Source organism: Pelodiscus sinensis, chromosome 31, assembly GCF_049634645.1.
Source record: "Pelodiscus sinensis isolate JC-2024 chromosome 31, ASM4963464v1, whole genome shotgun sequence".
Taxonomy (NCBI): domain Eukaryota; kingdom Metazoa; phylum Chordata; order Testudines; family Trionychidae; genus Pelodiscus; species Pelodiscus sinensis.
This window is the reverse complement of record NC_134741.1, coordinates 3,060,133-3,078,559: the sequence shown is the minus strand read 5'-3', so window position 1 is coordinate 3,078,559 and position 18,427 is coordinate 3,060,133. Positions and strand designations below refer to the sequence as shown.

The 18,427-nt window shown below is 51.1% G+C and overlaps 1 protein-coding gene across 1 annotated transcript; it reads right to left on the bottom strand.

Annotated features, from left to right (window-relative positions):
* Nucleotides 1-448: 448 nt before the first annotated feature.
* LOC102461380 (uncharacterized) lies at nt 449-17,528 on the bottom strand. Its single transcript, XM_075913102.1, has 9 exons — nt 16,687-17,528; nt 13,110-13,205; nt 12,328-12,558; nt 11,996-12,018; nt 11,186-11,298; nt 8,379-8,438; nt 6,524-6,724; nt 3,703-3,816; nt 449-3,407 (listed from the first exon to the last, which is right to left on the bottom strand). The coding sequence occupies exons 1-9, from the start codon at nt 17,053-17,055 to the stop codon at nt 2,401-2,403; spliced, it is 2,214 nt and encodes a 737-aa protein (XP_075769217.1). The 5' UTR covers nt 17,056-17,528; the 3' UTR covers nt 449-2,400.
* Between the last annotated feature and the right edge of the window lie 899 nt (nt 17,529-18,427).

Genomic DNA, 18,427 nt, shown 5'->3' with positions numbered 1-18,427 from the left:
GGCCTATCCCAAGTACAGGCCAGGTAGCAGGAGCTGCACTTACCTGGGCACCAAGGGGAGCCGCAATAAGAGCAGACCCCACCCTGTTCCTGCTTGGCTTTGAACTAGGGGCCTTTTGCATGTTAAGCAAACGACTACACCACAGAAACATGCTTAAGTCCATTTTTTTCTGTACATAAACTTGCACAAATATTCTGATACTAATTTTTTGACCAAGGTATGGGGGAAGAGGCAGAGCAAGAGCAGGGAACACGACCCTCCCCCACCCCAATACTTCCTTTACCTTTGCTCCCAACGGGGGCAGAGTGTGTGTGTGTGTGTGTGTGTGTGTGTGTGTGTGTGTGCACGCGTGCCAGATTTCAGTTACCAATCTGCCTGCAGGCATCAGGTGATCAAGCTGAGGCCACAAGATCATTAAGGGAGGAGATGATGGAACACACCATGTGTATAAGTTTTAAAGCTTTATTAACAAAGTAATAAAACAACAGCAGAGAGTGATGGGTGCTTCCCATGTCACTCAGAGGAAGGAAGGAAGCGTTAGTGCCCACGCCCTAACCCGCTTTCATACTCACACACTCGCTACCTGAGGCTGGCCAGGCCTGGGTGTAATGAAAGAAGAAAAGGGGGAAGGGTGGACAGGAGTTCAGTCCTGTGCGCACAAGTCGTCCAAAGTCCTCTGTGATCTCTGAATTGCTCCAGCTCTCAGGAGGGTTTTAAGTCCTGAGCTCTACCTCAGGATCTCAAAAGGAAAATCTGCAGGTTATCTGAAGGATAAAATAGATGGCAAATGACTAGAGAAATGTTCTGTGCCCTGTTCATATTTACGTGATTAAACCATGTCAAGGAGAACAATTCTCTGTGACCTGCTATAGTCTTGTCGCTTGTGAAGGCATCAATCAAATCACTAGTGTTGATTGTGCCGATGATTATTTCTCTCCCCGTGGAAGTTATTTCTGTCAATCTCTCTCACACACGCACAACTTTCTTAATGGATGTTGATTATTTTCTATTCATGCTAAATCAATATGAAATTGATGACAAATGAAAGGGACTTTTCTGTGATTCACAGGGGTCAAAAGAATGAAGATATTACAAGAAATAATCTAATTGTTGGTTATACGTCCTATATACAGCATAGTAATGTGGAAAAAGAGCTGGATGAAATTTTCTGGTGATATCCCTAAATTCATATGCTGAATGTCATTAACTTGCAACTACAGAATGAGCTTTAGAGTCAATGGTGAGGGACAGTGCATTACTTTTTTACAAATTACTCCACTTTGGATTAGACTGTAAGGAAAGTGCAGGGGTTGGGATGAAGGGAACACTGCAGAAGTTGGGGGCAAAGAGGGCACAATGCAGGGTTGGTGGTAAAGGGTGCACAGGGTGGGGATGCAGCAGATGGGGAACTCATGGATGCAGGAACAGTGGAGCAAGGCTGGGTGGGAATAAGACAGTGTCAAGCTGGGAAGTTTTCAGGGTGCATGAGAGCAGGGTCATGAACCATATTCATCATTTGTTACAGTATTTTTCTTCCATAATTTAAACTGCATGCATGTGCATGCACACACACACACACACACACAGAGGGCTAGACGATCCCAGCGAAAACCACTTGCCATCCCCGCACCCCACATGTGCAAGACCTGCACTGCGCATGCAAGGACCGCCGGTGAACAGGGCAACTGACTGAAATCTAAGCGTATTTGTCGAGCCCTGTGTGTGTGTGTGTGTGTGTATAAATAAAATAGGTGTGTGCATGTGCAAAAATTCTCAGTAACTCATGTGCATCACAGTGGCACACATCCAAACAAGCGCACAGAATGTCACTCTTTGTGCTCAAGAAAAAAACTTGCTCCTCTCATGGGTGGAAAATCTTAAGAGGGAATACTGGTTGAGGGCTCCAGCTGGGGGTGTTATCTCAAAGATGGAGGGGACTGACATGTAGGTCACAGAAAGGCTACATTGAGGAGAGAAGAATCCCCAGAGTGCCCCCAGCTTAGGTGCTACTGTGAAGGAGGAGGAGGAAGAAACACCTCTTCCTGACATGGTAGCTCTGGGGCTGGGGTCGGGGCCAGGGCCATGGGATAGCCAACTGTCCTCTGACCACAGCACGTCTGGGCCAGGTTTGAGACCACTGGATAGAGGTATCTCTCCTCACCAAAGCCCTATAAGCTTGTATAATATGCTGCACCACAGCCACCTGGCCAAACAGCTTAAGGGAACTCAGGTTATAGGTTTCTTCCCTCCATGGGTCCTCTGAAGGCTAACAAGATTTGAGTTCTGACTGAAGCTTTTCCCCACAGTTAGAGCAGCTGAATGGTTCTCTCTCCTCTGTGGGTTGTCTTATGTTTAACAAAGCGTGACCTGTGTTTGAAGCCTTTTCTGCACTCAGAGCTGTTAAAAGGTGACTCTGGTATGTACTGTCTGATAGCTAGTAACACAGGAGCACCGACTGAAGCTTTTCCCACAGTCAGAGCAATTTAAAGGTTTCTCCCCTGTGTGGCCCCTCCTATGGGTAACAAGGTTTGACTTCTGACTGAAGCTTTTCCTACAGACAGAGCAATTGAAAGGTTTCTCTCCTGTGTGAGTCATCCTATGGATAACAAGGTGTGAGCTTCTACGGAAGCTTTTCCCACAGTCAGAACAGCTGAAGGGCTTCTCTCCTGTGTGGGTCCTCCTATGACTAACAAGGCCTGAGCTTCTACTGAAGTTTTTCCCACAGTCAGAGCAATTGAAAGGTTTCTCTCCTGTGTGGCTCCTCCTATGAATAACAAGGTCTGAACCTCTACTGAAGCTTTTCCCACAGTCAGAGCAGCTGAAGGGTTTCTCCCCTGTGTGGCTCCTCCTATGGGTAACAAGGTGTGAGCTGCTACTGAAGCTTTTCCCACAGTCAGAGCAGCTGAAGGGTTTTTCCCCTGTGTGGCTCCTCCTATGGGTAACAAGGTGTGAGCTGCTTCTGAAGTTTTTCCCACAATCAGAGCACTTATGAGGTGTGTCTCTGGGTTGTATTTTTTGATGGTTCGTAAAGTGTGGGAGCTCACTGAAGCTTTTCCCAGAGTCAGAGCACTTGAAGGGCTTCTCTCCTGTGTGGGCTCTTTGATGTTCAATAAGAGTTTCACAATCACTACAAGTGCAGGGTGACTGTTGATGGGGGATTTCCTGTTGAATGGTTTCTGTGTTTCTTTTCTCCCTTCTGCTCCTGTGACTGGAGTTACCCTGTCCCCCTCCTGGATGGTTTCCCTGCTGCCTTTCTAGGGTAAGCTGACTCTCACAGCTCTCTCCTTCTTCACGTATCTGGAAAACATGCCCTTCAGATCTTCCCAATAATATCTCACATGGAGCCACTTCCTCCCATTCTTTCTGCTGAAGACTCTTCTCATGCTTCTCAGTCAGCATGCCATCACCTGTTGGGATAGAGAAATAATACAGACGGGAATTAGTGTCTATGATGAACTGAAAGGAAACTCTGAAAGAGGAATAGAAAAAGGGACACACTCAAATAATGGTTAAATTATCATAAACTGAGTTCATCCTCCTTTACAACCCTTCCACAAAGGAGAGAACGCAGCCTTTCCCCACCCAGTGCACTGACTGGAGTTGAAGACAGGCTGATGAGTCAGACTTCATGAAAACACACAAGTTACATCTGCTATAAGGAGACAGAAATTGGTTTCTGAGTCAGTTTAACTGATTGCTCACCTGTGTGGGTGTTGCTGATGCTCTCTCCCTCCTCACAGTTCTGGGGATCTGGGACCCACAACTCCCCCTCTCGCTCCACCCAGGAGGTTACATCAGTTTGAGAGACTGGAAATCCTGTTTGGAGAGCAATAAACCAAGTGCTGATCTTGTTCATTAAAGTCTGTGCCATTACTGCTTCCAGAGCCAGGATCCGCGTCACCCACCCAGAGAGGCTCCTTTCCCCACTTTGCAGAGACTGGGCTCTGGCTGCTAGAAGAGCCCAGGCCACACTCAGCTGCATTAAAGGTACATCACCTTCCCCCACCCTACCCTGGGAATGGTCCAACTTATTCCCCAGGGGAACTGAGTGCTCTGCTGCACTCTCTAGGATAAAACTCAGTCCCCCTCACAGCCTGTTCCATCCCCCCACCGTCCTGGGGCCGGTCAGAAACACACTGCTCAGAAGGGGAGCTCTAGTAAGGGCGTGCAGGTCTGATGCCAAGGTCCCCAGGGCAAGTTCAGACTGCAGCTGCCACATGGCAGGTCACTAGGACTTGGAGAGGAAGGACCCAGCAAAGCTCTAGCTCCCCAAGGCTCCACCCAAAAAGCTCCTGGCTGGCAGGGCTGGGCTTCCCCTGATCTGTGGCTCAGATGCTCTCCTTGGGCCAGAAGGAGGCAGAGGAAGTTGCCTGAGCATCTAAGTGAATCCTTGGCTGGTTGCTTCAAGTCCTGCCTATGTGCCACACTTCTGATACCAATTGCCTGTGTTTGGTTGGGCCCTGCCAGCGCCCACAACAACTGCCATTCCTGAGGCTGCCCAGGGTGGCGCTGGGCTTCTGTTGGGGGAAACCAGGGCGGAGTTGGGCCGTGCTGCTTCTCTGGTGCTGGTGGCTGTTGCTCAGCTCCCCCTCTGCAGCCTCGATTCTACTCTGCCAGTAGTAGCCTTTGTGTGGTTTCCTAGTCTGGTTCTTGCGGTGAGCCTGGCCTTTGATTTGGTGTCCCTCCAGGGCTGCATAGAATCTATCACCTTTACACCTTGTGAGCGTGTGCCCCTCAGCTTCAGCCCAACCCCTTCTCAGAACTTCATTTAGTGTTCAGAAGATCCACCTGTGATGTGACCATGGAGATCATTGTGCTACCGCTGTCACACAACTGCAAGAAACCTTGTGCGAAGTGTGCTGAGTGCCATATCAATGGGAATGTTCTGATGTGATGACTATGATTATCTTGTTTATGTCCATTAATTTTGAACTAGAACAGGCTGGGTTTTGGCAGAATGGTGGGGCAGTGGGTACCAACTAACCAGGAAAGCACATTCCTGAGCAGGAGGAGGCTAATCAACACACAGATCTCTGTAGCAGCTGCAAACACAGTCCTAAGAGATGGCTCAGAAAGACACTGACCCTTGTGCACAAGAGCGGAATGAGGGAATAATGGATATGGATGTTTTGTTTGAACGAACAGACAGGAGGCTAACAGGTAGAACACATGGAACACAACATGCATCTTGTTTGTGTCAATGTATGAGAGAAGAAGTCACAGGAGGAGCATGATACTGGCTGAGGGGCAGCATTCTCACTGCTGACTGAGCTCCTACCGTTTTTGGGTTGGGACAAGTCGCACTATACCTGTGCCTGAGGAACTGGGACACTAGCACCCTGCTCCTTTTCACAATAAATTTGGCCAAGTGCCTTAGCCTGCGAATGGAGTCTGGGTCTTTCTTAGCGGCAATCCTGAGCTGTGCTGCATGGATAAGCCGCAAGCTTTGCCAGTGCTGCTGGCATCAGCTCTCCAGAAAGAGCCACCCCGAACAGCCTGCAACGCTCTGCGGCGCTAGCAACAATTTATATGGCACTGCAGTTGCTATGGGAAGCAAAATTATCAATCACAGCAGCACCTGGGAACTCTGGCGTAAATCAGGACCCCACTGTGCTATTGGGGTGCTCATATGGAGCTCAGCATCACCCCTCTTTAGTGCAAGTATCCTTCCCAGCACTGAGAAACAGGGACACTCTATAATAGCTATTAAAGAGAGAGGTGACTGCACACAGATAGTCTAAGAGACTTGATCAAGGTCACACAGGAAGTCTGAGACGGGCAGAGAACTGAACACAGGTCTCCTGAGCACAAAGCCAGACATTCACACAGGACGAAAAAGTCCCTACACGAAGATATTTCACTCTAAAAAGACAAGACAAATGATGTGATTTATCACCACTGCACACAGAGGCAAGTGAGCCCCTAGAGAATGAAGCTGAACTTTTGAAAGGAACCCCAGCCTGTGCCTGAAATGCAAGGAGAGCTCATGTTTCTCTACTACAGAGCTACCTGGGACAAAATACTCACAGAGCGTGAACTGCCTCATCCACCCTCCCTCAGCCCCAGCATCCAGCCCCTCCCACTGGCAAGAACAGCATGTCACAGAGATTAGCTACAGGCAGGGTAGGACTCTGGGAACCGCACCCTCCTTCCAGTGGCTGAGCACACTGCCACATGGGGACCCTGCAACCACTAACAGCAGCCATACCCAGACCTCTGGTACCTGCTGTTCCTGCCTGAGCCCTTCTACTCACACCTCTGGTCAAGGCACAAGATGGGCAAGATGAGGGGAAACGCAGTGAGACCTTAGTTGTGGGAAAAGCAGCACCATTGTTTTATCTCTGAACCTGCTTTCCCTGGGAGGCGGTATGGAGGGGACAGTCTTTCACACAAGAGCCAGGATTATTATGGCAGATACTCCTGACATTGGGGGCAGAGGCAATGAATAACCCTGAACCAAACCCAACCCAGATGCTTCAGAGCCCACCCAGCTGCTGTTACCCAAGGGGACAGGAATCCTTACTCAGCCAGTTCACAGACTCATAATTCTCCTGCATCACATCTCTGTAGAGGGCTCTCTGGCCCGGGTCCAGCAGAGCCCATTCCTTCTCAGAGAAATACACAGCCACCTCCTCGAAGCTCACCGGCTCCACCACAGCCATTTCCTGTCCCTGGCTCTGCAGGTCAGAGGCTGAACTGCAGATAGACATGGGTGTTCTGCAGCCTGGCAGGGCAAGAAGGGGAATTAGAAACAATTCAGAAGAGGTTTTAATCCTTTCCATGCTCCCATTCTCCCCAGACTCTGTCCCTAATGACACATGTGTAAGACACTGCCATTGTGGGCAAAAGTTTTAGTCTAGATATTCCATAAACAGGCGTTAGATCCCAAATCCATATTCATTGCTGTCTGTACCTGGCTTGAGTTACAACATTATTGCGTATGCCACAATGGGATCTAGTTCTCAGCACCCAGTGTTTCTAATAACAAGCCACATATTCATCTGCCTGAACATGGACATAGGTTAAATGCAGGCTGCTGTATTTAAAACCCTTAGTCTTCATTCACAAATTTGCAGCACAAACTTTGCTCTCATCTCACAGAGACGTTACAAACCCTTTCCACAACAGAGAATCAGTGAAGTTAAGCATCTGAATGGTGGTGTTATTATTAAATACGTGTGCTTATTATTAAACAATTGTGCTGAGTGTTTGCAGGATGAGATCTTAAGATTCATGGGATCAGAAGATATCCTCAGTCATGCAGTCTGACCCCCTCAGTGGCACAAGCCATTACACTTAGTCCAGTTACCCAGGCACAAAGCTGTTTCCCCACAGTGTATTTTCTAGAAAGTCCCCCAGTGATTTGAAGACATTAAGAGATGGGAGAATCTACCAGTTCTTTGTTCATTTGTTTCAGTAGCTAATCTGCTTCCCTAGCAAACATTTGTGCCTCTTTTCTAACTTAAAATAGTCTGGCTTCAGCTTTCACTTACTGGCTCTCACTGAGCCGTATCTACTCGATGGGGTGGGCAATACATTTTGATGGGGGGGCCAAATGGAAAGTGGCTGAGAGCAGCACTCTTCCATTACATTAATGCATGAAATGCAGGGTCTGGGATGAATGTTGGGAGAAGAAGGAAGCTTGGGATAACGGTTTGGGATGCAGAACAGACAGAGGGGTCTAGGAGGGAGTTTGGGTGAAGGAGGCAGGCTGTGATCTAGGACACTGGATTAGCAATCTACTCATTAGATATTTAAAGTAACTTTCATTTAGAGAAGTGACTTGGTGGACTAATAAGGGGCTGTGGGTTCCTGACCACAGAGAGCTCTTGCATATATAGCTCCACGAGGAGGACAGAGTTTGAGTATGCAGAGTGGGGAGCAGAGATTAGGAGGGGAAGGGAGAGATTGGGGTGTCAGAGGCAAGCTCTGGACAGACTTATCTGAATGACTCCTGGCCAGAGCCCAAACACCTTAAGCAGGCAGACTTAACAGCCCTTGGGGATCCAGCAGTTTTTTGCCTTGAATGAACTGATACAGTGGTAGCCAGGCAGCGCTCAGCCTTTAAGCCTATTTATTCTTTGAAACCAACCCCAGATTGAAACTGACTGAGCAGTGAAATCTGAGCCTGAAGGTGCCATCCGTTTTGTGCTTTAACTTCACCCCTTTAGCATCACAAACCCATAGACCAGTGTTTCTCCAAGTGTCCGCAGGTCCCCATGCAGCACCCCTGGGGCTCCTCACTGATCAGTGGGTGAGATTTAGGGCTGTGTGCACGGTGGTCGCTGGGTTTGTTTGGTAACTTCAATGACAATCCCATGAAGATGTTTTCACAGGAATTTTCTCATCGTTTAAAGAATTTCCACCTGCAAACTCACCTTGTCTGAAAGCTCCCAGAGATTTTCTTTTTGCTCTCTCCAGTGCAGAGGGCAGAGTGTCTGGTGGGGGAAGGGATAAAAGAGGTGAGATTCCAGGCCCTCGTCTTTATAATAATGTCCCCACTTTGAACTCTGCGTTTCAATTGTATCAGAGACCAGACAGAAACACACTCAGGTATTTAGTACGAAAGAGTCTGAAACTTTCATTTCCTCTCTCACTCGGGCACCTCCCAGCAATGGAGCCAATATCCCTGCAGCCTCACACCTGTCCTAGGAGAGACAAGCTGTAAATGAGATTTACTCTTCCCTCCTCACCTCCTCCCACTGCCTCTTATCATAACCTGGATGAAACAGCCCTATGGTGACCAAGTGACTGTGTTTGACCAGCTTGCTGGAGAGTGTGTGTGGCTGAGACCTGAAGGTTTCCAGTCTGATTCTGTGAAGGGAGCAGAGATCCATAAGTCTATCAGGCCAGTTCACCTAGGCCCTGTCGCTGGGAAGCAGTGGCCCACTTGGAAAACTAGATTGAAAGCAGGGTGCCAGGGTACTGTCTGGACAGATTGCTTGATGATTAGCTGTGGAAAGAAAATCCCATTGCCATTGTGAGCAGGGGAGGCACACCCAGCCAAGCCTTTGTCTTTGGAAGAGGGAGTTTTGAACTTAACCCCACATGGCATGGGGGAGGGGCAAGACTTGTGTTTGCCCAGGAAGGTTGTAACTTTTTAAATCTAAAAGGCCAGAATTGTCAATGTACTTAGGATGTGTTTGTTCCGGCTACTTATGTTAACTTTCATGAGCACTGTACTGCTGTTACTAAGAATTGTAACAATGTTCAATATGCATGATTTTGTACCAAAACCCTGGAAATTGTTAAGAAATGTACCCAAGGACACACTGTATCTTCAAAAGCCTTGTGACCCTGGTATTTCACTATTAATACTTGTAATTAGTGTTGGAGCTTCTCACCTGAGAAGGGGCATTCCAAAATTGATATTCTGTGTGGGAAGGGAAACTGAGGCACGACATCATTTTGTGCTAAGGGACCCATGTAAAGTGTCTAATGAAAGCTTGTTCACTGTTGATTCTATGTATGAGACGTGTGTACATGTGTGATATTTATATGTGAAGGTTCTCATTAACAATCTTACTCTCAACATTTTCTTCCATTCATTAATGTATCTTTAGAGTTTAGATTCTAAAGGATTGGCCCAGCGTGATCTTGTGGGTAAGCTCTAAAGTGAAAATTGTCTTGGAACTGTGGTTGAGTCCTTTGGACCAGGAGGATCTGTTTGGAGTTGGTGAGTGTGGGTTTTATAACCTCTCACCTGTGTGTGAGGCCTAAGTCTGGTGATGGCACCGGGAAGCTGGAGTGTCTAAGGGGTTTTGCTGGTGAGGCTTCCGGCTGACCGGAGAGGCAGCTGAAGTGCTCAGTGTAATTTGAGGGGTGCCTAGGGAAGGACCCCAGTTAAGGGCGGTAAGTAGCCCTGGTTTTAAGCAATTCGCCCTGAGCTGACACCCTCAGTGGTGCCAAGACCTGGCCTGGTGTATGACAGTGGTGTATTTCGCAAGAGGCACAGAACCTGGTCAATTGAACTTTAGAACAAGACCCCACGCTATTCTAAATTTGATTTTGAGACTGAGAGTTTGATTGGTTAATGAGGCATTTCTGGACTCAATTACTTAGTATACTTTCTGTATATCTGTTATGGTACTCCATGGATATGGAAGCATTTGGTTACTTTTTATGTATTCAATAGTCTAGTCAAGAGGGCAATAATGTATTTACTATGTTTTATCTCAGACCTACAGGAAGAAATCACAGCCAATGTGGCCAGAGGCTGTCCAGCACTGACAGTGATTTGGGGGGCATGTCATGATTATGAGGGTTAGTCAGCAGCCTGGGGATTAAGGGGTAAACTACACCTAGCCAGGTGGAGTGACCAATAGGAATGTAGGTGGGACTTTCATACTGGGACAAAGGAATTTGGGTTTTTTCCTTTTCCCTTTTGTCTCTCTGGGTGAGTCCTCTGCAGCTACAGAAAGGGACAAGCATGTCTCTCTCTCTCTCCAAGACACCATTCTTCATTTTCTGTAAGTAGGGTAAAGTTTAGGTAGTTTCATTAGGCTTTATTGTTTTAAGGGTAGGGTATGGGATCTGAGATCTGGCACTGTTTAAAGATGTTTGGGCTTTTCATTGTAACTAAGTTCTAGGCCCATGGAGTTTCTCCATGAGTATATTTTGTTACCTTCCTATCTAGTCATTATGCTTGCAACAGGAATATTGTTGTAATAATAAAAGATCTTTCTTTTCTTTTTATTAACCTGGCAGTGGTTAATTGTGTGCCCTGATTTTTATTTTAGGGGTGAGATTTCCCAAATGATCTTTCCCCTGATTTCTTTATCAACATTTGGGTGGTGGCAGCGGAAGTTTTATTCCCAAGATCTAGGTTTTTAAGATTTTGGCGGAAGTTTTATACCAAAGCCTAGTAGATAAGGCTTTGGGGTATACTTGCTGGCCCCCACTTCTGCATTTATCATGCCAGAGTGGGGAAGGAGCCATGACACACGTGGCCATCGCAGTAACTTTAGCCATTTTGATCTCTGAATGGGAGGTTCAGAGTTTGCAAACCCCTGGCTCTATCTGCAAGCACTTGGGTCTGTTCGCTCAGTGTCTCTAAGGACAGCAGAGTGATGGGGCCGTCATTCTTTGTGTGTGAATTGAGGGAGGGGAAGGTTGGCTTCAGAGGCCAGATTCAATGGTCTCAGATACTTGAACCACTTTCCCCTCATCCATCCCTTCTAGGTACCTTTGAACTCCCTCAGAGTCTCCAACAGTGCAATCGTTTTCTGGGAGAAACCTCTGACTTGTTCTTCTAGTTCAGGGGAAATCTCTGGCAGCTGGAACTGCCCCGTCTCACACCTGGACAGAAACAATTCCATGTGATTGTATTTAGTTTACTGCTAATAAGTTCTGGCTAGTGAGTCTCAGCTCTAACAGGCCTGGAGTTAGAATCCTCCAATTCTCCCAGCCTGAGAGCAGAGACAACACATTGCATGGCCGTGAAACCTTCCCCTGAAAGGTCCCATTGCTGTTCTTCACTTCTGTCCTGGGGAGACTGGCTGGGGGAGTAAAGGGGAATTGAGTCTTCATGGCCAACTTACTCCTTGGCCCAGGCGACGAGGGACAGGAGGTTCCCAGGTGAAGGGCTGAAGGAATCTGTCCACTAGGGACTAGACCGAGACACCAGATGCCCCCTCCCCAGCTCCTTCCACACAGGTCTCCAAACAGCCCTCAGGTGGGACAGACTCTTGGTCCCTGCTGCTCTGAGCTGACAGTGTCCAGTGCCCAGCAGTGACAGGCCCATGTTCCACCCTACAGTCCTGAAGCAGCCAGTCCCCAGGGAGCTGAGAGCTCTAGGAAACACCTGAGGTCAGACTGTGCCCTGAACGGGGAATTCCAGAGTCTCAAGTGCAAGGATGAGACCCTCAGAATTACATGTATCAGAGATATTCATATCTAACATCTGGCTGTAGAACCCTGGGGAGATGTGGTGCTAACATCTGTTCCAAGTCCTTTTCCTGCACTCTGCAGTGTGAGGGGAGTGAGAGCCACGTACCTAATCAAGGTGCTTCTGATGTCCTAGAAAAAAAGACACAGAAAAGAAACTCAGCCCCATTGGACACACACAGGGGACCTCAGAGAAGTGATTTTGCAAACATGGGAAGAGAGGCCCTGCCCTGGCCTCAGGAACATGGATCCCCTGAGTAAATGGGGCTTTGCCATCTCTAATAGCTCTGTGCCTGTAACTCTACAAAGCACAAGAGTCACTCGCATGGCAGCAATGCACAAGATGTTACACTAAGATCTGACAGCTGGACCCTAGCTCCTGTGATTCAGGAGCCTCCCTTCTCTGTGGGGGGAGCTGGGAAGTTTCTCCCTCAGTCTCACCTGCAGGAATTCACTTGTTGGCTTCTGACACGTCCCCTCCAGCTCACCGATCCCCTCACTGAGGCAGGAAATCTGCACAGAGAGTTTCCTGATAGTGTCAGTCTGGAACCTCCCAATCTCCCCATCTAACTTCTCCAGCTGGGCCAGCAGGAGTCGCTCTTGTTCCTCCAGGAACTGCTGCAGCTGCTGAAACTCAGCCACAATCATCTGCCTCTTGGCTTGGGTCCATTTCTGTGTGAAAACAGGAAAAGGGCTGGTGAGGGACATGGACAGACCCCAGGGCTCTTTCATGGGGAACAGTGCGCAGCAGCAAGAATTTCTTGGAAAAACCTAAAATGTGTGACATTTGACTCTACTTTGTGGTCACTCAGCAGAGGCGTCTCTCCCAGCATCTCCTTTGACTCATGTCCCTCAGTCATGGGCAACATCTTCTGTCATTCATGGGCTCTGGTAATTCAGACCCAGAGCAGCATGAGGCAGGACTCAGCACCAGCCTAACAGAGATACCCAAAGAGGAAAAAGAAGTAAACATGTTAATGCACCAAGTGAGCAGACAGCCCTTCAGGGGACATTCAGCTCACTTGGGAAAGCCACAAAGTCTGGATATGAACTCATGCTGACATGGATGCTCAGGGCCTGTCTACACATGGATCTCACCCAGCAATCCATGATCTAGGAGAAACACAAACGAGTCCAACCTCACCAAGGCCACACAGGAGTCTGCCTCCTAACACAGCCCTCCCACTCCCAGTCCCTGCTGGTCCATAGCCACAAGCACCTACCAGATACTCCTGGCTTTTCCCTTCTGCTGTTGTTTTCCTTCTCAGCAGCTTTTCTCTCTCTTCCCTTAGAGCCTTCAAATGGGCCTCCAATTTTTCCTGGAGAAACAGATATGAGCACGAGGGCAAACCCCATCAGATGTTGGGAGCCCATTTATCTGCCTTTAAGAGAGTCCCAGTTTTGTGGAACTCTGCCCTTGTCCAGCAGGGACTCAGCCCTGGACGTGGGTTTGTCCATAGAAAAAGAGACAGGAGAAGACTGAGGGTATGTCTACACAGCAAAGTTAATTTGGAATCACAGCCTGGAGGGAGCCTACCATGCACCCCGGCACCCTGAGCCATCCCAGCAAGCTTGTCGCCAGTGTCGTCTGAGGCCAGGGAGGCCTCGACATGTGAGTGCCATCACTGTCCCCTTATGTGGGGAGAGGGGGGGAGGGGAGCCTAGGGACTGCGCGTGTGGTCCTTGCTGACCACAGATCATGCAGCAACCTGTGCATGTGCCACACAGGGGCCCTGGCCTGTTACCCACACGCATGTATGTATGAAGGCACATGACATGCTCCTGACCCCAGGGAGAGACACTGCCCAATGCCCTCTCCAGAAGCTCCCTCTACGCAGAGGCAGGGCACATCTCCCCTCCCCCCCACCACACTCCCGCACAATATACAGCACAGGGGCATGGGTGCAGTCCTGGGCCAGCTGACACTCCCGGGGACAGCAGGACATGATGGTGCGGCAACCTGCCGTCCTCACCTTGCAGAGCAGGGCAGGGTTTCACCCATTGTGTCCCCAAGGATAACTGAGCAGGTCTCTTGTTTCTCCACAGCTGCGAGTGCAGGGCGCACCAGCTGCAAGTGCAGGGCGCACCACCCCGCCCAGGACAGACTCCCGCACCCGGGGCCAGCAGGATGACCCGGCACCTGGAGGAGTACCACCGGCAGCACCTGCCAGTGGTCTGCTGCCAGGAGCGCTGGGTGGAGGAAGACCTGCAGCTGCAGCAGGAGGGCTTACAGGAGCTGCTGGAGCAGGGTCGTGCCATCCACGACAACCTGTAGACTCTGGTGCAGAGATTGGTGCTGGCTGCCGCTCCAGCCCCTGTGGCTGCCCCAGCTATCGCTCCTCCTCCCACTCCCACTGCTTCTTCCTCCCCCTCCACCTGTTCCCCCTCCCCCCTCTCGGGAACACCAAGGCAGTGCTGCGAGACAGGAGGGCTGGCAAGACCCTCAACCCTGAGGTTCTCCTCCCCCTTCTTCCCCTTGCCTTCCCCTTCCAGATCCTTCCTCCCAGGTGTCCCTCTCCCTCCTCCCCTCTCCAGCCTCCTTTCCCAACTCTCACCAGGGTTTTATCCCCCCCAGTTTTGTTAAATAAAGAGTTTTTGTTCATGAAAATACATGTATTTTATTGGACATCAGGAAGGGGGGTTAGGGAGGGGTAGAGCAGAAGGACATGAGGGAGGAATGAGGCACAAGCAGACCAGGGAGGCTCTGAGGGTGTGTCTAGACTACACACATTAGACAAATCGGCAGAGGGAAATGAAGCCGCGATTTAAATAATCGCTGCTTCATTTAAATTTAAATGGCTGCTCCGCTCTGCCGATCAGCTGTTTGTCGGCAGATCGGGACAGTCTGGACATGCCGCTGTTGACAAGGAAGGCTTTGTCGATCGGTGCAGGTAAACCTGGTTTCACGAGGCATACCTGCACCGATCAACAAAGGCTTCCCTGTCGACAGCGACGCGTTCAGACTGCCCCGATCTGCCGACAAACAGCTGATCGGCAGAGCGGAGCAGCCATTTAAATTTAAATGAAGCCGCGATTATTTAAATCGCGGCTTCATTTCCCTCTGCCGATCTGTCTAATCTACATGCCTCCGTTGACGGAGGCATGTAGTCTAGACACACCCTGAGTGCTCCTCAGGGTGGATGCTCTCCTGCAGGGCCTCCTGGATACTGACAGCCCCCTGATGGATGTCCCGGATGGCAGCTTGCAGGAGGTGCAACCAGGCTGATAAGCAACGCATCCACAAGATGCACCCAAGTGCCCAGGGGCTGCTCTGGCTCCATGTTGCAGAGTGCCATGGTGTCTTGAGTGAGAGCAACCAGAGCACTCTGAGACACAAATGCTTTGCTGTCCCGCAGCAAGGCAGGAAATCAAGCAGGGACACCTGAGCATTGGCTGCCCGCGGGGGAGGGAAGGGGGGTTATGTGTATGTCCCCTTAAGCACAAGCCTCAGCCTCAGGCAACAGCCACACAAAGATACCCCTGACCTGGTTCCAGCCGGCCTTAAATCCGATTCTGTGTCTACTCAGCGTGGATGCAGTAGTTCAAATTAGCAAAACACTAATTTAAACTGCATTTGGTGTGTACATGCGTTAATTCAAGTTAGTTAATTCGAATTAAGCTAACTCAAATTAACGCTGTGGTGTAGACATACCCTGAGGATGCAGGAGGACACCTGCAAAGGTAGAGGACGAATCGGTGATGGCGCCTTCCTAAAGAATGATGCAGGTGGGGATTGGGGAGGTAAAAATGCTTAACAATACTAATCATGTAACCGATTACAATTTTATCAATGACAGTATTTTTTAACGTGCTAACAGGCAGGGCTGGTAGTGGAAATGGGCTCTCCTGGGATTGGGGAGCTCTCACAAGGTCTGCTGGGGGCAGCCACAATAACTGCTGGCCAATAGGAACTCCCAGCAGCTGCAGACTGACATTAGCTGCCAGAGGGAAGCAGGCACTGCTGGGACAGTGGGAAGTTTAACCGGTAACTGGCACCAATAAACATTAGCTCATCAGTTAACCAGTTTGAACTCTTGCTACAATCCAGTTGACTCCCAGTTCTGCCTGGCATGGACCTGCACTTCCTGAAGCCCTGCTATGGGTGGAGTGAAGGGGCTTGGGGTCCCACACAGCATTCAGCCCAGCAACCTCATCTAGTGCCAGCCGCTGAATCAGAGTTTAACCCTTCATGGAGGAGCTCAGGAGTTCAGCATCTTAGTGGGAAACCTCCTCTCCCTGCTGGGCCTGGGGCTTTATCAAGGCATCTTTCCCTCATAAGGGCCACACTTCATCACTTTTCAGTGATGCTGAGGGGCAGGGAGCTGGGTCCCTACCAGTTAGGGCAGGGACTTTCCCTTGCTGGGTGTTGTGCAGGGCCCAGATGCCAATGTGGGTCTATAAGGCAAATGCCAGATTATTAGTCCTGTTCCTCCAATCAGTAACAGCGTGTAACCTCCTCTTCCCTAGTCCCAAGACAGCTCACTGACCGAGTGGCCTGTAGCTCCTGTGATTTAAACCTCTCTGATTGTTAACACCTTCCCATGTGCAAACACCCCTCCTGTCACCAGTGAAGGTGGGTTTCAGGATTCAGAGCCTCAGAGAAACATTTCCCACATCAGGTATCTGTAAAGACTTGATGTAAGTTGCCACAAAGCCAGAGCATTTACTTTTTACAGCATCACTTGTACCATGAAGGCTTCACAGAGCTGTGCCACACCTGTGCCCGGTAACAGTCAGTGAAATTAGCCTGTAATTAAAACCCAACATTATTTCCCATTACCCTGGACAGCAATTCTGTACCTTGTACTCCTGGGCAGCTTCCTGTATAGGCGCCGTTTGATCCCAGGATCTGTCATACACCACACAGATGGGAGTTTGATTCTCTTCACAGAACAGCTTCAGAGCATCCTGGTGCTCCCCACACACCCCGTCCCATCTTGCTCTCTTTGCTGCCTGGAAACTCAGCGGTTTGGCTAGTTGGACCATTGTAGTCAGCTGCGAGTTGGGCCGGAGGGGTCCCTGCTGCTCAGTGTCTCTGCACCAACGGCTGAGGGGGACTTGGTAGAAATAGTGCCCACACTCCAGAGTGACAGGGGCTGTGAAATCCGCCAGACAGATGGGACGTGGCGCTTCCTCCCGGAGACTTTCCAGGGAGCGCTCTGCAGCCATGGCTGCCTCTGGGCTGGGCAGCCACTTCCCTGCGCTCAGCAATGGGGGGGCAGGTCCGGGGGGGGGTTAGGGTTAGGGTTGGGGGGGGGGGGCCTGAGGCACCAGCACTGAGGATAAAAAAAAATCAATATTAAAAACCAAAATAGCCCCCAAAGCTTCGCTCACCCCCCCCCCCCCCTCCGTGGGGCCTCCCCATGGCCCCTCAGCCCCCTGCCCAGCGAGACCCCCCATCTCTGCGCCCCTCATGGCAGGGCCCCCCCCCCGCACACGCCGGGAGCATCAGGAGGCGCCGAGAGCCCGGGGAGAGGGGCCGACACGAGCGGGGTGAGTGTTTGTGACGCCACCGCAGAGGCGGAGGGGGGGGGGCGAGGCCATTGCCCGGCCGGAGCCGCCTCCCCCCAGACCCCGCCCCCAGCGCGCCCCGATCCCCAGCGCCGGACCCAACCCCGCAGCGAGTAACGGCGCCAACGGCCCCTCCCAACAGCTCCCACCTCAGGGCGCGCGGCGCGGGGCCCGAGCACGGTCGGGAACACAGGGAATGGAGCGGGCGCGGTCAGACCGCGCATGCGCAGCGAGTCAATGGCTCAGACCGAGGGGCTCCCATCAGTGACGTTTCTTGCTCCGACCCTTGCTCTGAAGCCCGAGTGACAAAGGAACCCCCGGCTGGGCCGAGACACGCGGCACGTGCGGGGGGGCCGGGTCCTGGGCCGGGGCAGGCAGCTCTTGAGACCCCCTCCGCAAGCTCCCCTTCGACCGTGACCCCCCCTGCAGGCTCCCCACAACCTCCCCTGTGACCGTGACACCCCCTTGCGGGCCCCGCCGCAACCTCCACTGCGACCCTGACCCCCCCTGTGAGTCCCCCCAACCTCCCCTGCAACCGTGACACCCCCTGTGGGCCCCCCACAACCTCCCCTGCAACCGTGACACCCCGTATGAGCCCCCAAAACCCCCCTGCGACTGTGACACCCCCTGTGGGCCCCCCACAACCTCCCCTGCAACCGTGACACCCCCCTGCGAGCCCCCACAACCTCCCCTGCGACCGTGACACCCCCCTGCAAGCCCCCACAACCTCCCCTGCGACCGTGACACCCCCCCTGCAAGCCCCACAACCTCCCCTGCGACCGTGACACCCCCCCTGCAAGCCCCACAACCTCCCCTGCGACCGTGACACCCCCCTGCAAGCCCCACAACCTCCCCTGCGACCGTGACACCCCCTGCAAGCCCCACAACCTCCCCTGCAACCGACACCCCCCTGCGAGCTCCAAAAACCTCCCCTTCGACCGTGACACCCCCCTGCGAGCCCCCCGCAACCTCCACTGCGACCCTGACCCCCCCCGTGAGTCCCTCCAACCTCCTCTGCGACCGTGACACC